Here is a 16,576-nt window from a genome sequence, read left to right on the forward strand (position 1 = left end):
TATGTCCCACAGTAGACTCGTGTTCCAGTGAACCCGTTTTACTGACCATTCCAAGGCGGCAATCGAATCATTTATCGGTAAAGCAGTTATTATGTGTGTGTGGTTTGTTCGTCCTGTCTGTATTTGTGTATGTCTTGTGTTTATACGAATAACAATCAAGCTTTCACTATGTCTTCTATCACTTTGTCAAACTAAATGCCTTGGTTGAAACCATAACAAATTGTTTAAGTGTTTAGCGTCAACGCTTAGTACTAAAACCTATCTATCTGTCACGAACAAAACGAAACCCCAAAACATGAATATTAAACTAAATGTATTAGCTTCAGTTAGCTCAGTAGAATATGGATACTAGCTCCTTGGTCCATTCAGGACTATTCCCAAATGTAAGATAGATTTCCACTGTCAAATGGGTTCAAATAGAGCTTAACTTAAGTGTGTTGATCATGGGAAAAACAGAGATTGCATCATTTACTGATATCAAATACCAAGAATATTGTTGTGTCTATTATAATTTATCGGGACCCAAAACCAATCAGTCAGCGGAGGCTAAAAACGCGATTGTGTATGGCTTAATATGGTTCATTTCAGAGGTTATTCAAGTCTCAACGCATATATAGCATGTTTTTACCATTTTTAAAAACTAATTTTGTCAGAAAATATCTTAATTCCCAATACGTCGAAGGTAACACATTCTGGAGCAAAAATGTATTTGAGCAATTGCTAAAAAATCAATGAGTTGTTCTTAATCACATTTTTGGGTGTAGAATACTTTTTTTTCGGAACCTTATCAACATATTCTGTAAGGAAGATCGCTTATATAAAGAATAAACACAACAAGGATTTTCAATATGTTTTGATGTTACTTATTAAGATAAGCTGAGATTGAAATTTGACTTGATTTTTTTCTGAGATTTGGGACTGACCTTCACACAATACTTAGCAAGGTACGACCAAATTTCTATTTTATTATCATTATTTTTATAATGATTTTAAATAACATTTAACTGTCGTCGCAATTAAAATCCCCTACCGTTCAGCAGTTTTATTCAAAGCCAACGCCAGCGCCCACACGGCATCATAGGCCAATGGTGCTTCCGGGTAGCCCCCGACTTGGCTGGTGTCTGGAACATTCAGGACAGCGTCTAGTCGTTGCTTGAACGTCTGGGCTGTCTGTAAGATACGGAAGTAAGTATGCAATAAATTAATTTAAAGCCAACGCCAGAGCCATCCCGCATTCGCCAACAGCGCATTTAGTATTTCGTGAAAATTCTAGCCTGTCTGTTCAATACGGACGTAAGTTTTCAAGAAATTAATAAGAAACCACCGCCAGGGCCAGCATTAGATCAAAATTCTAAGCGTTCTGAAATATACCAAGTTAAGTCAAGTCAAAAATGTATAGCATATTCAATGAGAACATTGCCACAAAAAGAAAACACTTCATGGGATTTAATGACAGTATAAATTGAGTGAAATAAGTCTTTGAATTACATTTGAATTCATTTTGTTATTTAAAGATAGCAGCGTCTCGTAACAATAACACACACCTTGTAGATATGTTGATCACTAGACAACAGTGTGTGTATACCACGTGATAAATTAAGTCAAGTATGCTACGTCGAAAGGCAACATTTTGCTTAAAATGATGACTTAAACAAAGATAACTTTTCTTTTAATGCACCATTCTTAATAAAACAAAGGACATTCTATGCCGCTTAAAGAGCCACGCATTCATTTTATAAACGGAATTTGATAAGATGATTAGTTTCATCCAAAACACTTCCACAAACCTGTTTCCAGACAATGTTTTGACAGTGTTCCAACAGACGGCCGTTTTGTGAAAAGGTTTGTCGAAGTGTTTTAAGAAACTAAACTCTCAATCAAACTCTGATAAAATACCGAAGACGGGCTCAATAAGCGGCAAAGACTGTGCAATATTTCATTTAACATGCTAACGAAATAGTGAAATCTTTGTTTAAAGTCTTCAATGGAAGCAAAATGTTGCTTTCCGTCGAAGCATTGATGAAGCAAATTGTCACGTGGTATACACACGCTAATATATACACATTGTTCTTAATTATATGTGTTTTATGTGTTTTGCCCTTCGATTTGTGATTATTAAGCTAATCGACCCACAACATTTATTGTGTGTGCAGAAATTCCCAAATATAGGAATAACAATCAGGTCAGTTTTGGTGATGGCAAAATACAGTCGAACCTTGTTGGCTCGAACTCGGTTGGCTCGATTTCCTCTTTGGCTCGAACTGGATGTAAAGGACCGTTTTTTTTAATTTTGAAGGTTAGCATTCCTGCTTGGCTTGGTTCTGTTCGCAAGTCCCTGTGAGTTCGTGCCAACGGAATTCGACTGTATGTCTCTTACGTCCGATTTCAGTTGAAATAAAGAACACATATACAAACTGTTATTATTTTTGATGCTATTTCGGCCGTTTGATTAACATATTAATAATCAGCAAGCAAATGCCTTTCAAATGTTATCAATATAAATCACTAACGTTAATGCTGCTACCAGAGAACCACCTTGTTTGTTGGTCGTCCTCCTTAAATAACATCAAAGTAGGGTTCGATTACATTTAGTTTTTGAGTGTTGTTGACACCAAACTTGGTTTCAAGGGTTTCGGCGGTTTGGAAACCCTTTTCGAAGGTTTTGCTTGAAGTAACAAGTGCATCTGCACGTAGCCATTAAATCTAAATTTCTTCAAAACAATGATACCGCAGATGGTTGCCTGATTAAATTAAATGGTGTTTTAACACACGTGTTGGATCATTGTCCGCAATGTTTCTTTTTTTAAATAGGCTGTTTTACGTATGGAACGAGCCGACGAAACAGTCTCCGGAGGCAAAAACTTTTTGTTTTCGTAAAATAATGGATAGAACTGGTTTTCATTTTATTTAATACTCTTACAACAAATACACAGTTCATGAAACAATATAGAACCGAACCAACAAAAACTCCCTTTTCAGAGATAATAGTGTGTTTTCATATACAAGATCCACTTTATTGATATTACGAATAGGTTACTCTTTGTTAAAAAGTTTTTTTTTTATAATACGTGGATATACACGACGCATATTGGGGGATCACTTTAATTCCATAAATTCATGTTCTGCTTAGTGTTCAAAATTATGTTTTGTTAACGCACTCAGCCTCTGTTCAAATCTACGGTTTACACTGATTACAGTCGATAGCGACTGATTAAGGATTAACCAAAATAAATGTATGACTGATTTGAATATAATTTCGACCACTAATTATGTAAAAGAGTTACATCAAACGTATCAACTCATGCTTAAAAGGGAAACTTTACACTAACAGAAGCTGATTTTTGTTCGTCAAATGTTAAAAATAAAAAAAATAAAATAATAAATTGGTTGAAATTCTAGCCGTAAACTCGACAATAATATCAACACAGAGATGAGCTACAATACACCGCAATTAGCGACATCCTGCCTTCTCGTTTGGATGAGAAAATAATCGCAGTTTAATGAAAGCAAAGCATGTTTTTGCTATGATCATGAAACTCAGCCTTGGAATGCATCTCAAATTCAATATTCCATGCATTTCAACAGATTCGTCAGAGTGACATTTCTGAAAAATGAAATGGATTTTCCTTTCCGCAAATGCGTAATAATGTCGTTTTCACAATACGTCTCATTTATTGCATGTGGTTTTATTTGCACTTAAGTGCATGTGTTGAATTTCATCTCTAATTTAACGGCTGCCATTCATAGATTGTTTTAGCTCCGAATATTTAACAACAATCCTCAAATTACGTCAGCCCCAATAAATTGTAATCGACATCAATTTTCTATGAGGAAATGAATGATTGTGTTGGTGTGTTTTTAAGTCCAAAGTGACTGAAATCAACACTTTGTTAAGATCCTCCTGTTTCAGCACAAACAATTCCAAGACAAAGGAATTTAGTCGCGTTAGTTATCATACATCTGAAGAAATATCACAGATGGCAACCATTTGATGTCTGTGTGTCCCCAACTAGTTTAAACACACATCTGGCTCAAAGTCCAAGACACACATATTTTTATATAAATATATATATATATATGTGGCACAAAGGTAATGTAAGACACTCAGGTTTTCTTTTAACGACATCGATATTTAATAAATCGAATCCGTGACCAAATCTTATGATAATCCAATCTAACGTATAAAACCGTTTGCTCTTCTACTTACAACAGCTACATTTTGCTTTCGTTCGGGTTGGATTCTCCTTGGAGCTTGAGATACATTCCACTTTGCATGGTAGCCGACGATTAGTCATAGTTAAAGTGGAGGGACGTTAGTCGTAGTTATATACGTACGAAGATAAGTCTTTATTAAGATCGAGCGACGATTAGTCGTACATTGTAGTTGAGTTCATGTCTCTGTGTGTAGTTAGCCAATGGTAAGAAAGGGATTAACCAGCCAACGTTTTACCATGTTTGAGAATGAGTCAGAATTTTCCTGGTGAAGTATTACCGCCTCTGTAGTGATAGTCCCTCGAATGCTTCCTTGAGTTGATCTGGGGTCGAATCAATAAACATAATACTTTACCATGTTTGAAAAGCTGACAGTATTCTTCGGTATTATCTGCTCTGCAGATATATGTGCCACCATTTCAGCTGGTCTTAGATGCACTTATAACTTACAACGTATAAAGAGGTGACAGTACCTAGTGAAGTATGACTAGCTCTGTTAATATATATATCACGCCTCCAACATAAATGACGCAACGCCATTGCCCCAGGACTAGTAACGCAGTGACCGCAATTTATTTCCATATTGCGTCACCAAATTTATATCGTACCCAAATGGCGCTCATTTTCCGATAACGATGAAGATTCCGATGAATAAATGAAACATTTCTACAGGTAAACAGGTTATCGACGTGATATATACGTTACGGGGTTATTAGGTAACCCGATATGGGATATACGGGGCGTAGGAAATCCTGATCGGGTTCGAGCTTCGCCCGATATGGTTTCTTTAGCCCCGTGTAACCCATATCGGGTCACCTATCAACCCCGTAGCTTATAGTGTCTCCACTTCAGCTGATCTTAGATGCAATATACATAACACTTACCATGTTTGAAAATGTGACTGTATTTTCCTGGTGAAGTATCACCGCCTCTGTAGTTATGTGTCCCTCCAACGCTTCTTTCAGCTGGTCTGAGGTGCAGTTAATACTTTCGTCCTTGACCTTGTACCAGTTGTTGGGGTACCAGCCGATGATAAACCAGACGTATTTTCGTCCATATAGTTTTTCTTTATATGCCTAAATTAAGAAATAACTTTGATAATGTGTTTTTAGAAACAAATGTTAGGATACTCATGTAGTTAAAACCGATATGAAAGAACAAAGAATAGAATGTATATACATGCATTTCTTTTTCAACATCTTCAGAGGCGTAAAGTAACAATCCTTCATCCTTCTTTCAGCATTAGACATAATTTCAAACCTTAGCAGAAAGATTTGACGACGAGACATCATTTCCCAAAACTGATATCTCGGGACTCGCTCACGTATTTGTAAAATGCTTTTTTATGACGAAATAAAGTGTGACAAATCATTTGGAGTGACGGCTGGAACCCTTCAACAAATGTTAATATATGGTAAAATATTGTCTTTTAAGTCGAAGATTTTGAATAGCTTTAGTAACGCGATTTATCAAAAGGCCTAAAGATAAAGGTTTCCTAATGTTTGTGTATTATTCCTGTGGGCGTGAGGTTTTGTTGACCGATTTCTAATTTTCTATTGACTGTACACGCGTAGGTTCGCAGCCCACTAGAACCAGAGTATATTTCATACTTCTCATATAATTGTAAATGCTGTTTTTTTTCCTGCAATTTCGGTATCAAAGTGTACATTAGTCATAGTGTACGTGTTTAAGATGCATTACCATGAAACTAAAATAGGTACCATAACATGAACGAGTCCCTTTTAATGTTAACTACGCTTACAACTCCAGGAGTTAATACTACACGGATGTTATTTAAAGTTCTAGGGGAGTTATCAATGAGATTGATAACGCTATTGAATATGGAGATACTGCAAATGAATAAAAAATTAGAACAATGAAACTTAAAGGAATATTTAATACCTGACAAAAGACCCTTCTAGCCATGTCCTCATAGAAAACTCCCACGATGATTCGAGCATCTTGCCTCTGCAAAAACAAATTGATATTGACTTTTAATGTTTAAATGCCATGTGGCGTCAATAAAAACAGAGCAAATGTAAACAAATACGATCTTTTAAATTTCATTACTGGATGAAAATGCAACAAATTGCTGTTGGGTGTTTTTGTCTTTTAGCAATACTGTTACACGGAGAGCAAAAGATGTAAATTTTCATGATCAATTTATCCCTTGTGAATGGATATTCCCTTATTCATGGATTGAATAATCCGTTTTGCGTAGAAATGACTATATCTGTGCATTGCTTAATGGAAATGCCTATATTTACGCATTGCTTGATCTGTTGTACTTGGAAATGCAAATATTTATGAATTGAATAATCTGCTATGCGCAGTTATGCCTAAATGCATGCACTGCTAATTCCGTTGTAATTTGAAATGCCTTTATTTGTGCTTTGCTTAATTTGTTATGCATAGAAAAGCCTAACTTGATGAAATGCCTAATCCGTTGTATCTGGTGCTTTGCTTTATCAACTGAGTGTGGACATGTCTATATCACTGCACTGCTTTATCAATTGAGTGTGGACATGTCTATATCTCTGCATCGCTTTACCAATTGAGTGTGGACATGTCTATATCTCTGCACTGCTTTGTCAATTGAGTGTGGACATGTCTATATCTCTGCATCGCTTTACCAATTGAGTGTGGACATGTCTATATCTCTGCATCGCTTTACCAATTGAGTGTGGACATGTCTATATCTCTGCACTGCTTTGTCAATTGAGAGTGGACATGTATATATCTCTGCACTGCTTTACCAATTGAGTGTGGACATGTCTATATCTCTGCATTGCTTTACCAATTGAGTGTGGACATGTCTATATCTCTGCACTGCTTCACCAATTGAGAGTGGACATGTCTATATCTCTGCACTGCTTTACCAATTGAGTGTGGACATGTCTATATCTCTGCACTGCTTTACCAATTGAGAGTGGACATGTATATATCTCTGCACTGATTTAACAATTGAGTGTGGACATGTCTATATCTCTGCACTGCTTTACCAATTGAGAGTGGACATGTATATATCTCTGCACTGATTTAACAATTGAGAGTGGACATGTATATATCTCTGCACTGATTTAACAATTGAGTGTGGACATGTCTATATCTCTGCACTGCTTTACCAATTGAGAGTGGACATGTATATATCTCTGCACTGATTTAACAATTGAGTGTGGACATGTCTATATCTCTGCACTGCTTTACCAATTGAGAGTGGACATGTATATATCTCTGCACTGATTTAACAATTGAGAGTGGACATGTATATATCTCTGCACTGATTTAACAATTGAGTGTGGACATGTCTATATCACTGCACTGCTTTACCAATTGAGTGTGGACATGTCTATATCTCTGCACTGCTTTACCAATTGAGTGTGGACATGTCTATATCTCTGCACTGCTTTACCAATTGAGTGTGGACATGTCTATATCTCTGCACTGCTTTACCAATTGAGTGTGGACATGTCTATATCTCTGCACTGCTTTACCAATTGAGTGTGGATACGTCTATATCTCTGCACTGCTTTACCAATTGAGTGTGGACACGTCTATATCTCTGCACTGCTTTACCAATTGAGTGTGGACACGTCTATATCTCTGCAATGCTTTACCAATTGAGTGTGGACACGTCTATATCTCTGCACTGCTTTATCTATGCACTGCTTTACCAATTGAGTGTGGACACGTCTATATATCTGCACTGCTTTACCAATTGAGTGTGGACACGTCTATATATCTGCACTGCTTTACCAATTGAGTGTGGACATGTCTATATCTCTGCACTGCTTTACCAATTGAGTGTGGACATGCCTATATATCTGCACTGCTTTATCAATTGAGTGTGGACATGTCTATATATCTGAATTGGTTTACCAATTAAGTGTGGGCATGTCTATATCTCTGCATTGCTTTACCAATTGAGTGTGGACATGTCTATATCTCTGCACTGCTTTACCAATTGAGTGTGGACATGTCTATATCTCTGCACTGCTTTACCAATTGAGTGTGGACATGTCTATATCTCTGCACTGCTTTACCAATTGAGTGTGGACACGTCTATATCTCTGCACTGCTTTATCAATTGAGTGTGGACATGTCTATATATCTGCACTGCTTACCAATTGGGTGTGGACATGTCTATATCTCTGCACTGCTTTACCAATTGAGTGTGGACATGTCTATATCTCTGCACTGCTTTACCAATTGAGTGTTGACATGTCTATATCACTGCACTGCTTTACCAATTGAGTGTGGACATGTCTATATCTCTGCACTGCTTACCAATTGAGTGTGGACATGTCTATATCTCTGCACTGCTTTACCAATTGAGTGTGGACATGTCTATATCTCTGCACTGCTTTACCAATTGAGTGTGGACATGTCTATATCTCTGCACTGCTTTACCAATTGAGAGTGGACATGTCTATATCTCTGCACTGCTTTACCAATTGAGTGTGGACATGTCTATATCTCTGCACTGCTTTACCAATTGAGTGTGGACATGTCTATATCTCTGAATTGGTTTACCAATTGAGTGTTGACATGTCTATATCACTGCACTGCTTTACCAATTGAGTGTGGACATGTCTATATCTCTGCACTGCTTTACCAATTGAGTGTGGACATGTCTATATCTCTGCACTGCTTTACCAATTGAGTGTGGACATGTCTATATCACTGCACTGCTTTACCAATTGAGTGTGGACATGTCTATATCTCTGCACTGCTTTACCAATTGAGTGTGGACATGTCTATATCTCTGCACTGCTTTACCAATTGAGTGTGGACATGTCTATATCTCTGCACTGCTTTACCAATTGAGTGTGGACATGTCTATATCTCTGAATTGGTTTACCAATTGAGTGTGGACATGTCTATATCTCTGCACTGCTTTACCAATTGAGTGTGGACATGTCTATATCTCTGCACTGCTTTACCAATTGAGTGTGGACATGTCTATATATCTGCACTGCTTTATCAATTGAGTGTGGACATGTCTATATCTCTGAATTGGTTTACCAATTGAGTGTGGGCATGTCTATATCTCTGCACTGCTTTACCAATTGAGTGTGGACATGTCTATATCTCTGCACTGCTTTACCAATTGAGTGTGGACATGTCTATATATCTGCACTGCTTTGCCAATTGAGTGTGGACATGTCTATATATCTGCACTGCTTTACCAATTGAGTGTGGACATGTCTATATCTCTGCACTGCTTACCAATTGAGTGTGGACATGTCTATATCTCTGAACTGCTTTACCAATTGAGTGTTGACATGTCTATATCTCTGCACTGATTTATCAATTGAGTGTGGACATGTCTATATCACTGCACTGCTTTACCAATTGAGTGTGGACATGTCTATATCTCTGCACTGCTTTACCAATTGAGTGTGGACATGTCTATATCTCTGCACTGCTTTACCAATTGAGTGTGGACATGTCTATATCACTGCACTGCTTTACCAATTGAGTGTGGACATGTCTATATCTCTGCACTGCTTTACCAATTGAGTGTGGACATGTCTATATCTCTGCACTGCTTTACCAATTGAGTGTGGACATGTCTATATCTCTGCACTGCTTTACCAATTGAGTGTGGACACGTCTATATCTCTGAATTGGTTTACCAATTGAGTGTGGACATGTCTATATCTCTGCACTGCTTTACCAATTGAGTGTGGACATGTCTATATCTCTGCACTGCTTTACCAATTGAGTGTGGACATGTCTATATATCTGCACTGCTTTATCAATTGAGTGTGGACATGTCTATATCTCTGAATTGGTTTACCAATTGAGTGTGGGCATGTCTATATCTCTGCACTGCTTTACCAATTGAGTGTGGACATGTCTATATCTCTGCACTGCTTTACCAATTGAGTGTGGACATGTCTATATATCTGCACTGCTTTGCCAATTGAGTGTGGACATGTCTATATATCTGCACTGCTTTACCAATTGAGTGTGGACATGTCTATATCTCTGCACTGCTTACCAATTGAGTGTGGACATGTCTATATCTCTGAACTGCTTTACCAATTGAGTGTTGACATGTCTATATCTCTGCACTGATTTATCAATTGAGTGTGGACATGTCTATATCTCTGCACTGCTTACCAATTGAGTGTGGACATGTCTATATCTCTGAACTGCTTTACCAATTGAGTGTGGACATGTCTATATCTCTGCACTGCTTTACCAATTGAGTGTGGACATGTCTGTGTCTCTGCACTCTTTACCAATTGAGTGTGGACATGTCTATATCTCTGCACTGCTTAACCAATTGAGTGTGGACATGTCTATATCTCTGCACTGCTTTACCAATTGAGTGTGGACATGTCTATATCTTTGCACTGCTTTATCAATTGAGTGTGGACATGTCTATATCTCTGCACTGCTTTATCAATTGAGTGTGAACATGTCTATACTTCTGCACTGCTTTATCAATTGAGTGTGAACATGTCTATACTTCTGCACTGCTTTACCAATTGAGTGTGAACATGTATATATCTCTGCACTGCTTTACCAATTGAGAGTGGACATGTCTATATCTCTGCACTGCTTTACCAATTGAGAGTGGACATGTCTATATCTCTGCAGTGCTTTACCAATTGAGAGTGGACATGTCTATATCTCTGCATTGCTTTACCAATTGCGTGTGGACATGTCTATATCTCTGCATTGTTTTACCAATTGCGTGTGGATATGTCTATATCTCTGCACTGCTTTACAAATTGCGTGTGGATATGTCTTTATCTCTCCACTGCTTTACAAATTGAGTGTGGACACGTCTATATCTCTGCAATGCTTTACCAATTGAGTGTGGACATGTCTATATCTCTGCACTGCTTTACCAATTGAGTGTGGACATGTCTATATCTCTGCACTGCTTTATCAATTGAGTGTGGATATGTCTATATCTCTGCACTGCTTTACCAATTGCGTGTGGACATGTCTATATCTCTGCATTGCTTTACCAATTGCGTGTGGACATGTCTATATCTCTGCATTGTTTTACCAATTGCGTGTGGATATGTCTATATCTCTGCACTGCTTTACAAATTGCGTGTGGATATGTCTTTATCTCTCCACTGCTTTATAAATTGAGTGTGGACACGTCTATATCTCTGCAATGCTTTACCAATTGAGTGTGGACACGTCTATATCTCTGCACTGCTTTACCAATTGAGTGTGGACATGTCTATATCTCTGCACTGCTTTACCAATTGAGTGTGGATATGTCTATATCTCTGCACTGCTTTGCCAATTGAGTGTGGACACGTCTATATCTCTGCAATGCTTTACCAATTGAGTGTGGACATGTCTATATCTCTGCACTGCTTTACCAATTGAGTGTGGACATATCTATATCTCTGCACTGCTTTACCAATTGAGTGTGGACATGTCTATACTTCTGCACTGCTTTATCAATTGAGTGTGAACATGTCTATACTTGTGCATTGCTTTATCAATTGAGTGTGAACATGTCTATATCGCTGCACTGCTTTACCAATTGAGTGTGAATATGTCTATATCGCTGCACTGCTTTACCAATTGAGAGTGGACATGTATATATCTCTGCACTGCTTTACCAATTGAGAGTGGACATGTATATATCTCTGCACTGCTTTACCAATTGAGAGTGGACATGTCTATATCTCTGCACTGCTTTAACAATTGCGTGTGGGCATGTCTATATCTCTGCACTGCTTTACCAATTGCGTGTGGACATGTCTATATCTCTGCACTGCTTTACCAATTGAGTGTGGACATGTCTTTATTTCTGCATTGCTTTTACCAATTGAGTGTGGACATGTCTATTTTTCTGCATTGTTTACCAATTGAGTGTGGACATGTCTACATCGCTGCATTGCTTTACCAATTGAGTGTGGACATGTCTATATCTCTGCACTGCTTAATCAATTGAGAAAGGACATGTCTTTATCTCTGCACTGCTTTACCAATTGAGTGTGGACATGTCTATATCTCTGCACTGCTTTGCCAATTGAGTGTGGACATGTCTATATCTCTGCACTGCTTTACCAATTGAGTGTGGACATGTCTATATCTCTGCACTGCTTTACCAATTGAGTGTGGACACGTCTATATCTCTGCACTGCTTTACCAATTGAGTGTGGACATGTCTATATCTCTGCACTGCTTTACCAATTGAGAGTGGACACGTCTATATCTCTGCACTGCTTTACCAATTGAGTGTGGATACGTCTATATCTCTGCACTGCTTTACCAATTGAGTGTGGACATGTCTATATCTCTGCACTGCTTTACCAATTGAGTGTGGACACGTCTATATCTCTGCACTGCTTTACCAATTGAGTGTGGACATGTCTATATCTCTGCACTGCTTTACCAATTGAGTGTGGACATGTCTATATCTCTGCACTGCTTTACCAATTGAGAGTGGACATGTCTATATCTCTGCACTGCTTTACCAATTGAGTGTGGACACGTCTATATCTCTGCACTGCTTTAACAATTGAGTGTGGACACGTCTATATCTCTGCACTGCTTTAACAATTGAGTGTGGACATGTCTATATCTCTGCACTGCTTTATCAATTGAGTGTGGACATGTCTATATCTCTGCACTGCTTTACCAATTGAGTGTGGACATGTCTATATCTCTGCACTGCTTTATCAATTGAGTGTTGACATGTCTATATCTCTGCACTGCTTTACCAATTGAGTGTGGACATGTCTATATCTCTGCATTGCTTTACCAATTGAGTGTGGACATGTCTATATCTCTGCATTGCTTTATTAATTGAGTGTGGATATGTCTATATCTCCGCACTGCTTAATCAATTGAGAGTGGACATGTCTATATCTCTGCATTGTTTTACCAATTGAGTGTGGACATGTCTATATCTCTGCACTGCTTTACCAATTGAGTGTGGACATGTCTATATCTCTGCACTGCTTTGTCAATTGAGTGTTGACATGTCTATATCTCTGCACTGCTTTACCAATTGAGTGTGGACATGTCTATATCTCTGCATTGCTTTGCCAATTGAGTGTGGACATGTCTATATCTCTGCATTGCTTTACCAGTTGAGTGTGGACATGTCTATATCTCTGCACTGCTTTACCAATTGAGTGTGGACATGTCTATATCTCTGCATTGCTTTATTAATTGAGTGTGGACATGTCTATATCTCTGCACTGCTTTGTCAATTGAGTGTGGACATGTCTATATATCTGCACTGCTTTACCAATTGAGTGTGGACATGTCTATATCTCTGCATTGCTTTACCAATTGAGAGTGGACATGTCTATATCTCTGTATTGTTTTACCAATTGCGTGTGGACATGTCTATATCTCTGCACTGCTTTACCAATTGCGTGTGGACATGTCTATATCTCTGCATTGCTTTACCAATTGAGTGTGGACATGTCTATATCTCTGCAATGCTTAATCCGCTGTGCGTGGAAATGCATTTTTATGCTTTGTTTAATCCGTTGTAATTTGTATTTATTGCATAGCTAAATTCATTGAGCATGGAAATGCCTGTGTTCATGCATTACTTAAACCACTGTGCCTTCTTTTCGAGGAAAACTCTTTCAAATGATTCCAAACCATACTGGGATCAACAGGAATCCCAAAAATCAAACAGTTGTGCATTGAGTACATGTTAAATCCCTCGCGTACATTTATTGAATTTCATAGCTCAGACAATCTTATAAGAGAATATGCTGATTATTCTTTTGCACCATACTTACCTTTCTTATTTGATAAGAAAGATCAGTAAACTGTTCTGGACGGGAATGTAAAACGATTAAGCAAAACAAGAAGCCTTTAAGAGAGAATTAGAATTCATAAGACAACTTTATGTAAGACATTGCACCCCGACGTCCATTATGTATTCACGTAGACTGCGCTCATGGTGTACATTACTGTCTTTGAGATCAAGTATTTGCATTGGTGACAGAACTACTCAATCCCTGAACTTGGTAAGTAAAACATTGTATGTAGACATGAAGGCGTTTGCTTTATCATCCGAAAAGTGATATCTGTAATTGGTGTCTTATGTTTATGATCATACAACCAAGTTTAATAACAAAGAATAACTTCTATCAGATTCGTGGAAAATCAATTAATTTAAATGTTATTCTGTACGTCAGCATCTTTACCAGCTGGTGTGTAATACTTCTAGATTATAGTCATAGTTTTGCACTTTGTTATATTTTTTCTAATTTTTTTCTGTAAAATCGGAAGTGAAAGGATTTTTTTTGCGAGCTTTCAATGCAAAAAAGCGTGTTTGTAATATAATTTCGCTCTATTGTATTTTTTTATTCCTTACACATAACGTTAACAAACTAATTTGGTGTCAACAAGAAACAAAAAATCACAGAATTTTGTACTGGGTAGAAAATAAATCTTTGCGTTCTTTTATTGAATTTCATAGCGAAGACAGTCATATTATAGAATATGCTGAATCATTTTTGCTTCACATTTAGCTTCCTGATTTGATAAGAAAGATCAGAAACGCTTTTGACGGGATTGCAAAACGATTAGGATAAATTGAAAGAGAATCATAATTTAAAAGACATCTTTATGTAAAACATGGCACTCCAACGTCCACTAGAATTCACATCGACTGCTTTTACATTTCTAAATTCAGTATTTGCATTATCTCATCATCTCATCGGGAATAACTCGTTAAAAACATTTTTTAAATATACGGCATCAGTTCACAAATAGGGGATCTTTACCTAATAACCTCGAAAAAGGGACGACAGTATTGACACCAAATAACCGACCTGTATCATATGACACTCAGTGGGCTGTAATGTTTCTTGATAATAGTCAAAGTTATTGAACATTGTTATGTTTTTATAAAAAAAATCAAAATTGGACGTCGAAGGATCTATTCTGCAATCTTTCAATGCCAAAAAACCCAGCTTGTCTGTTATATGTTTTCGCTCTTTTGGTATATTTTCGTTTATTACACATAAGGTCCATTTAATTGATACCGAACTTTTTATTGTGCCAACAGGAATCCAGAAATCATACAATTGCGCATTGGATAGAAAATAAATCCTCGCGTTCATATTTTTTTTTTGTATTTCATAGCCCAGACAATCGATTTAGAGGATTGCTAAGTCATTTTGGAATACAGTTACCTTTCTTATTGATAAGAAAGATCAGAAAACTTCTTTGGACGGGAATGCAAAACGATAAAGCGAAATTGGATGCCTTTAAGGGAGAATCAGAATTCATTAGACATCTTTATTTAAGACATGGCTCTAAATCGTCCATTAGGTATTCACATCAACTGCAAGGTGTACATTAGTGTCTTTTACGTCTAATATTTGCATTGATGACAGTGTAATTGGTGTCCTATGGTAATGTTTATTACATTTAATATATTTTATCAGTCAGATAATTATTAAATTTGAATGATAAACGACGTAGGCATCTTTATTTGCTGGTGTTCGTATAACAATATCTTTTGAATGATAAATACGTCGGTAGCTTTGACATAATTAAATCAGTATGTGTATTATACGCAGCTTTACAGAGGGAATCACCAGGTACAAATATTGTTACTGCATCAATAAACCATCAGGGGAATTTTCCCTAATTACCTCTTAAAAGGAATGTCAGTAATGGCACAAAATTACAAACCTATATCATATAACACTCAGTGGGCTGTTATGTTTCTTGAATATAGTCAAAACATTTTATTTTTTTCTCTATTGTTTCTTTAAAATCTGGTGTGTTAGGATCTATTTTCAGATCTTTCAATGCCAAAAAGCGTGTTATTAATATGTTTTCGCTCTATTTGTTATGTTTTATTTGATAACACTTACAGTCCTTTCAAATGGTTCCAATCTATTTTGGTGTCAACAGGAATCCAAAGGAAATATCAGAATCGTGCTATGGATACTTATGAATCCCTCGCGTACTTTCATTGAATTTCATAGCACAGACAATCAAATAAGAGAATATGCTACTTTATCTTTTGCACCACAGTTACCTTTCTTATTTAAAGGAAAGATCAGAAATCTCTTTAAGACGGGAATGCAAAACGATTAAGCTAAAATGGAAGCCTTCAGGACAGAATCAGAATTTATAAGACATCTTTATGTAACCTGGCTCTCCGACGTCCATTATGTATTCACATCGACTGCGCTCAAGGTGTACATTACTGTCCTTCAGGTCAATTATTTGCATTGATGACAGAACTACTAAATTCATGTACTTGTTAATTGAAACAATGTATATAGACATGGATGCAATAGCTTTATCATTCATAAAGTGATATCTGTAATTGATGTCTTATGAAAATGTTTTATTACGTAGAAAAACACATTTGTCAATCTCCGAA

At 37.1% G+C, this 16,576-nt stretch overlaps 1 protein-coding gene across 1 annotated transcript in view; it reads right to left on the minus strand.

Annotated features, from left to right (window-relative positions):
* LOC128224533 (gamma-aminobutyric acid type B receptor subunit 1-like) overlaps positions 1-16,576 on the minus strand; it is a 37,035-nt gene that overhangs the window by 9,493 nt on the left and 10,966 nt on the right. Inside the window, exons 4-6 of the mRNA XM_052934411.1 lie at positions 6,115-6,180; positions 5,097-5,288; positions 1,031-1,170 (exon numbers count right to left, since the gene is read on the minus strand). Of these exons, the coding sequence (XP_052790371.1) occupies positions 1,031-1,170; positions 5,097-5,288; positions 6,115-6,180 (398 nt within the window). The remainder of the gene's footprint in view (positions 1-1,030; positions 1,171-5,096; positions 5,289-6,114; positions 6,181-16,576) is intronic.

Source organism: Mya arenaria, chromosome 17, assembly GCF_026914265.1.
Source record: "Mya arenaria isolate MELC-2E11 chromosome 17, ASM2691426v1".
NCBI classification, from domain to species: domain Eukaryota; kingdom Metazoa; phylum Mollusca; class Bivalvia; order Myida; family Myidae; genus Mya; species Mya arenaria.